Below are 7,501 nucleotides of genomic sequence, written 5' to 3'. Positions count from 1 at the left end.
ACTCGAGTTCTCCTTGCCGGTGCCCCCTTGGGCTTGCCAGACCCTTAGTCCTAAGCCCATTACACGCTTATGTAGACTAAGTTAAACTCGAGAGGAAACATTCCCTTATGCCCATACGGAGAATAAATTCACACGAAGACATAAGGTATATGAATCCCGAAGGTTACTTGCTAGGCCCATACGGTGAATAAATTCACACGAAGGCGTCGCTTTCGCCCCCACTTAAAAGGGTTTGGAGCTCGGGTATAGAGCCAACGATAGAAACTTTTCAAAAATCTGAAACCATTGAAAAAAATGTCAGTACAACACTTTATTTGAAAAAAATAATCAAAGGTAAATAATTGGAATCGAATAAATAAATTAAAATTAAAATTTACCATTTTCACCTAAAAAGACAACCGAAAGTTAATTCTGGCCTGACTCACTTACCTGTCCCCAGCAGAGTCGCCAAGCTGTCGCAACCGTCTTTCCGTTGGGCCCGGAATTGGGCTTCGACTTGGAAAATGTGGTTAGAGTCGCCACCGACCACTTTAAAACGAACTTAGGTGGGTCGGACACCATCTTACCTGATCTGCGTTTTACCAGAAATGTGTCGGGTTCGGGAGTCGGTTATGGTTAAGGAAGGATTAGCACTCTTGAACCGCCCTTTCGGTACCAATTAATTTATCGGTTGTCTTTATTGCGAAAAATTGAAAAGTAAAATTAAAATTTAAAGCATTCGATTCAAATTACTTACCTTTGATTAGTTGAAATTCTCGCAAAAAATAAAAAAATGTTAGATAAAAATAATAAATAAATAAATCCAAAAACAAATTATTAAATGTGAAATGAATAAAAAATTAAAAAAAGAACTTGGAAATAAAAAGAATACCACTTTGTGCAAGTGGTGACAGCACATTAATAAAGGATTTACACGTGGGACCCTCCACATCCCCCATAGCTCCTCTTCGTAGCTTTTCTGCATGCTTTTGTAAAAGCTAAAGTGTGTTATTTTCTTTATTTCTTCTCTTATGCAAAGCTCTCTCGTCTTGTCCGATTCGTCGCCTATCACCAGGATGAATTTCAACGTTGTTGCAAGTCCGACTGAGTTCCACCATGAATGAGTATATCTCACTGCTGTTGTAATTGTGGTTGGCCGCGAACTCGACCACCACGAGCTTGTTTTTAGCCGTTTTAAGAGCTTCATCGAACTCTTCTATGCTATGGACCTGATTTACGCTCTCATCGCTCGGAGCTTTCCTTGTCCCTGGTGTAGTTGTAGCCTTGGTGATGAATCGTGGGGGTTTGCTTCTTTCGAGTGATTTTGTTGAAAATGGTCTCGACTTTGAAACAAAAGGTGGCAGAAAGGAACTATGGGAGCTAATACAAGTGGCTTTTGGGATGAAATGAAGATCGGTGCATGGTGGCTTAGTTAAGAAATTTGTAATTGCTGCAGCCATTAAACTCTCTCTTCCAAAGCTCTCAACTGGGGTTTGTTTCGGGAACCTCCTTCCTTTTACTTGTTTGATTTACGAGCTTATTTATACATAACAAAAATGCTATTTTTAGTCTAATTTGAGTCCTAATCGAACTCTACTGGTTGTTGGTATCCCATACATGCACGCCGGTTGGAGGCCGAGAAAGGTGGGATTATTGCGTGAAATTTGGACACGGGTGAGAAGACTCCACAGACGAAACGGCGTTGTGGGGAAAATGGGGTTAGGTTTCCAGAAAACGGGCCACTGATACATTGGGCCACTGAGATTTGTTTGTGTTTGCCTTGTAATGATTCTGGGCCATAGGTTCAGGCCCGTCACATGCAAAATAAACACATGGATGTAAATATAATATAATAGAATTTGTGGTACTAATAAAAGGACGAAAATTATGTGTCTACAAGGCACATAACCTTCGGAGTCTTGCATCCCTCCAAAAGTCACGATCCTTTTATATGATTTCTAATAGATCTCACATAGTTGATCACATCAATCGAGTCTATTTACCTTTTCAGTCTACAAATAATCATCATAATCTTTCTTCTAACATTTGAAGGTCACCATAAAATATATATCGATTAAGACCGAAAAAGAGATTAATATCTGAGTTCAACCTCAATCTTTCTCATGAAACAGAATTTTAATATTTGTTGAGGGTCACATAACTACCTATTACAACTCTACGTTCAAATCATAAAAAATAAATCACCCATTGTTACCTATTTGTTTTTATCAATAATAAACTAATACTATTTGAGCGTAATGTCATTTGTTAAATCAAAACCAGCACAAAATTTACCATTAACGAAGACCAAGTATTTACTAAGTCGGTACAATTACCCATACCCCGGTTCACAAACACACAAAAACATGAGTTAACTGCGCATGCAAGCATGCAGAAGCTTACACATATCAATTAATTAAATATGCAGACTCTCCCATCGGGCCATCAGTATCAAGCAATAGTAATTATGCGTTTATATTATCTAAACATAGGGAGTGGGCAGGAATTAGGCACACAAATAAATTATGAAAAAGAAAGTAAAAAACTGCTACAAAAGGCCATTTTTTGGGGATTGATGGTGTTAAATAATAAGACTCATATTAGTTTAATTACTTTAAACAGATAGTTTCAGTTCCTCTAATCCTGGGAATTCAAGTACTGAATAAAATATTACCCTGACCTAATGCCAACAGAGAGGAGCATATGAAACTAGCAAAATGGGATTTGCTAAAATCCATTGTTTCCTTTTTAATCAACATGTTTGTCTAGCTAGGGTGGGTGGATGAGGGTACAAGGGATGCATACTCCATAACCCACTCATGTTTTTTATCCAATATTATAAACAATATGTATGTATGTATGTATGTATGTATGTATGTATGTATGTATGTATGTATGTATGTATGTATGTATGTATGTATGTATGTATGTATGTATGTATGTATGTATGTATGTATGTATGTATGTATGTATGTATGTATGTATGTATGTATGTATGTATGTATGTATGTATGTATGTATGTATGTATGTATGTATGTATGTATGTATGTATGTATGTATGTATGTATGTATGTATGTATGTATGTATGTATGTATGTATGTATGTATGTATGTATGTATGTATGTATGTATGTATGTATGTATGTATGTATGTATGTATGTATGTATGTATGTATGTATGTATGTATGTATGTATGTATGTATGTATGTATGTATGTATGTATGTATGTATGTATGTATGTATGTATGTATGTATGTATGTATGTATGTATGTATGTATGTATGTATGTATGTATGTATGTATGTATGTATGTATGTATATGTATGTATGTATGTATGTATGTATGTATGTATGTATGTATGTATGTATGTATGTATGTATGTATGGGATCATTTAGAATATAAAAAAGGCTACGACTTAAGTGGTGAGTGAAAGTACTGAATCTTCTTTTGATATTTACGTACATATTTATGATCATGCATTTGTTAATGTTTCACATAGACAAGAGGAAAGCAATCCTGTATGTGATTCATTACCTTAAGTTTTTTTTTTAACTGGAAAAGAAAATAGAACTTGGAAAATACAAACAACACTAAAAAATCAAGTGGTCCACGCGTGCGAAGAATAGCTGTGTGAAGAAGCGTGCTATGAGGCACTCACGTGTGGCTAGGTTTTATATAATACGCATGAAGAGAATGCACTCAGTAGTATAGTAGTAGTAGTAGTAGTAGCAGTAATCAAACAAAAGGATTTAAAGGTTTTTAAGCTTTGCTACTTTTTGCATTGTTTTCAAGTTGATACGTGTATAGATTAGGAAGCAAAGAAACAGGTCAGAAAGAGAGATTCTTCCATGGCTCCTTTATCTGGGATTTGTGAGCCAAAGTATACATAAGAAAAGAGATTAGTTAAAAATAGAGATGGAAAGTGAAACACAGCAGTCAAAATTTAGGAGGATATGTGTGTTTTGTGGGAGTAGCCAAGGCAAAAAGAGTAGCTATCAAGATGCTGCTATTGAGCTTGGGAGGGAATTGGTATTTAACATAAAGCTCTGTTTTTTTTAATCTGCTTTTTGTGGTCTTTTACACAAGAATGAGACTTGTTTTCGTGATGGTCTTGTTAGAAACTTGTTTTTTACTTGCATGGAGGAAAAGGATTCTGCAAGAAATCTTTTAAAAGTTGCTTAAAACCATAAGCTTTTGATTCCATATGGTTGTATTGCATCTTGTTATCCATTTCTTTAATGTTTGGAACCTGTTTGTGAAATGGTTTAGGGTATCTAGCATTTTAAAAGTCCCTCAAGTTTGTAGCTTTCTGCCAGCTTTTTGGTATCTCTAACTAGCATCTCTCTCTCTCTTCCTTTCTAAAAAGTCCTTCCATGGTAGGAAAATCCAAGTCTCCAATGGTTTTTTGTCTCTCCCATGGAATCTTATTGTGTTGGTAAACTTTTGAGTGGACAGTGAAGAAGCATTGGTTTTGTCAAATGAGTTGAATGTAAAGACATACGTGCTTCAACTTTGAACCATGAGTTGACCAGTTAACGTTTGTTTTGCAGGTCTCAAGGAACATTGATTTGGTCTATGGAGGAGGTAGCATAGGTTTGATGGGTTTGGTTTCACAAGCTGTCCATGATGGTGGTCGCCATGTCATTGGGTAAAGAACTATAAAAGGCCTCATTTTCCAAGACATTCCAACAAGTTTATAGAAACAAAGTTGCTCATTGAAACTGGCTTTTTGTTGGTATTGATAACATGGTGTTCCTTATTACAAAGCTATTTTCTGCTTTTGTTTTCCATTATAACTGAATTTTTGTCATGTTTTTGTCTATCTGCAGTGTTATTCCCAAGACGCTCATGCCTCGAGAGGTACGTCTGCTTGCTATAACCAGGGGAGAAAAAGTCATTAACTTTTTCTTATTTAAATTAATTAAAAACAAGTTTGAACCTATCGATCTTAGTTGTTAAGGGATTGTTGTTGTCCCTTGAGATTCCTGATTCGCTTGAGATTTTGATTCGAACACGACATCTACAGGGGTGTATGAGCGTTATCCACATTATTACTGGGACAATTGCAACTTTCCACTTTACCATTTTCATTATGTATACTTGGGATCACAACATGGATTTCTTCTTGTGTGTTCTTTTCTTTGTTGTCCTATTCTATTTTTTTTCTTTTGCATTGATGCAGAGGTAAAATATTAGTGGCTGGGGACATTTCTCAGAGTTGATATATTTGAATGAAGTCCATTATTCCTGCAACTCTCATCATTGCTGCACTGCAAAACACTCGAAATGAACACTCCTCTTTCCCTCTACAGATTTCAGCATTATTTTTTTGTGTGCCACTTTGCAGTTAACTGGTGAAACAGTAGGAGAAGTGAAAGCTGTTGCTGATATGCATCAAAGGAAGGCAGAGATGGCTAAGCATTCAGATGCTTTTATTGCCTTACCAGGTTGGTACAGGCAATTTTATACACCAAAATAACAAAGCAAATCAAGGCAACTTTGAAGATATCAAGTGCTTTTACTTTCACTAATTCATCATATCTCATTTTTTTATTCACTTCAGCTCCTGCTAGCTTCCTCTGCTTTAATGTAAAACCTGCCCTTCATCTTTAGTTTTGCCGTTTCAAACCCTAGTTCTTGACTATCATTATTTTTTCACTGAAAATTAGACCTTCTGAGGAAACTCTCTTTCCATGATACCTACAATATCAAGACTGAACTGAAGCTATATCTAATAGGGACTCCTTTTTACCACTTTGAAAAGCCTACCTTTTGTAGTTCTTTTTCAGCTCAACTTTAAATTCCCTTTATTTCTTACTTGGGAAATCTCAAACGAGAAAAAATTCATTTTAATCGACAATAAATTATAAAAAGATCATATGAAAATATGTAAAACTTTATAATTTTTGTTATATATAGTTGTATCATGTATGAACATAATAATTTAGTTGAATAAAATTGTATCAAATCACGAGAGATCTATCCTCACACCTCGTCAAGATCAATGATGGACTATGGCTTTGGGTCTATTAACCCGAAAGTTTTCGTTCCACTATATATCCTTATTTTTTTAAGGTGATAATTAGTTTGAAGGTGAGCCTTTAATGAATGGGTAGGTAGAGGATTGTTACTATTTAGCAAAAGTGCTAAAAGTATTTTGAACTCTTATAATTTACGCACCTTGATGTGTCTTCAACATTTTGACTTGTATTTTAGTAACTCCTTGACCTTTAAATTATACCTAAAATAAGTTCAAACCTTTAATTTATACTTAAATAAACCCTTAGGCCTTAACTTAATCAACATTTACTTCGGTACAAATAAAACCTCATCTTGATAGGTGCTGGTCTAAATAAAGCATGTGAGTTCAGAGAATCAGAGGTTTCTTAGGCATACTTCTATTTTCACAAGGATGAGAGTAATAAACATGACGGACACATAATTTTATATTAAGAGACGAATTTATGCTCCATGTTATCTCTTTAGCAGCATTCTTGATTGGTTGCTAACTGTAATGGATGAAGAAAACTCATATTAAGTTCATGCAGGTGGTTATGGAACGCTTGAAGAACTACTTGAAGTCATTACCTGGGCTCAGCTCGGAATACATGATAAACCGGTGCGTCCTTGCTTTTTCCGCATACGATAAACCTATATTACTTGAACTCGGGTGCGAGTGCCGAGATTTTCATGTATTTGGAGCGTTCTTGGAGAATCAGCAACATAATACGTAATGAATAATAATCAATGATGCATGGTTTTTCCACATTGTTTCAGGTTGGCTTGCTCAATGTCGATGGATACTACAACTCATTGCTTTCCTTTATGGATAAAGCTGTGGAGGAAGGATTTATTAGTCCAAGTGCACGCCAAATCATTGTATCTGCACCCACTGCAAAGGAGCTTGTAAAAAAATTAGAGGTATAAATCAAAGGAACATAATTTCCTATGCTATTCCTTCATTAACAACCTGCATATACATGTGTATATAATATATACATGCATTATATATATGTGTGTGTATATATACATATAATAACCCTCCAAATGATGTTATGCTTTTCATGTTTACTTACAATTATAGGAATATGTCCCCTGCCATGAGAGAGTTGCTTCCAAGTTGAGTTGGGAAATGGAACAACTTGGCTACTCCAAAACATGCGATATATCTAGGTAATGCTTGAAGAAATATAGATGGTATTTGCAAGGATGTAATTGAAGAAGGGGAAAAAAACAAAATTTCCTTCAATGGCGGAATTAATTTTGTAAAGTACTGTTATTGACATCAATATGTGAATTTCCACTTACTCTCTTGGCGGAGAATTGACTTTTTACATTGCAAGTTTGTGTATTATGCCTTTCCACAGTGTAGCAGGGGCCTCTCTATCCAGCCTTCAAAGAAAGCAACTGATGCATATCTATTACTTTGAGAGAATTGTTAAATTTAATTAGGTTAATTACCCTATTCATACATGAAGTATACACAATTCTAAGTTTCATACATAATGTTTAAAAATT

The 7,501-nt window shown here is 35.3% G+C and overlaps 2 protein-coding genes across 2 annotated transcripts; one reads left to right on the top strand and one right to left on the bottom strand.

Annotated features, from left to right (window-relative positions):
* Positions 1-977: 977 nt before the first annotated feature.
* Positions 978-1,439, bottom strand: LOC120207480 (thioredoxin-like protein CDSP32, chloroplastic). Its single transcript, XM_039206936.1, has one exon. The coding sequence runs from the start codon at positions 1,437-1,439 to the stop codon at positions 978-980; it is 462 nt and encodes a 153-aa protein (XP_039062867.1).
* Positions 1,440-3,898: 2,459 nt separating this feature from the next.
* On the top strand, positions 3,899-7,259 carry LOC120207517 (cytokinin riboside 5'-monophosphate phosphoribohydrolase LOG3-like). Its single transcript, XM_039206965.1, has 7 exons — positions 3,899-4,012; positions 4,534-4,631; positions 4,813-4,843; positions 5,331-5,430; positions 6,532-6,602; positions 6,761-6,904; positions 7,068-7,259. The coding sequence occupies exons 1-7, from the start codon at positions 3,899-3,901 to the stop codon at positions 7,158-7,160; spliced, it is 651 nt and encodes a 216-aa protein (XP_039062896.1). The 3' UTR covers positions 7,161-7,259.
* Positions 7,260-7,501: the final 242 nt, after the last annotated feature.

The sequence above is a fragment of the Hibiscus syriacus genome, unplaced genomic scaffold (genome assembly GCF_006381635.1).
Source record: "Hibiscus syriacus cultivar Baekdansim isolate YM2019G1 unplaced genomic scaffold, ASM638163v2 tig00014862_pilon, whole genome shotgun sequence".
Classification (NCBI taxonomy): Eukaryota; Viridiplantae; Streptophyta; class Magnoliopsida; order Malvales; family Malvaceae; genus Hibiscus; species Hibiscus syriacus.
The sequence above is the reverse complement of the archived record's forward strand: the minus strand, read 5'-3'. Positions and strand labels throughout refer to the sequence as shown.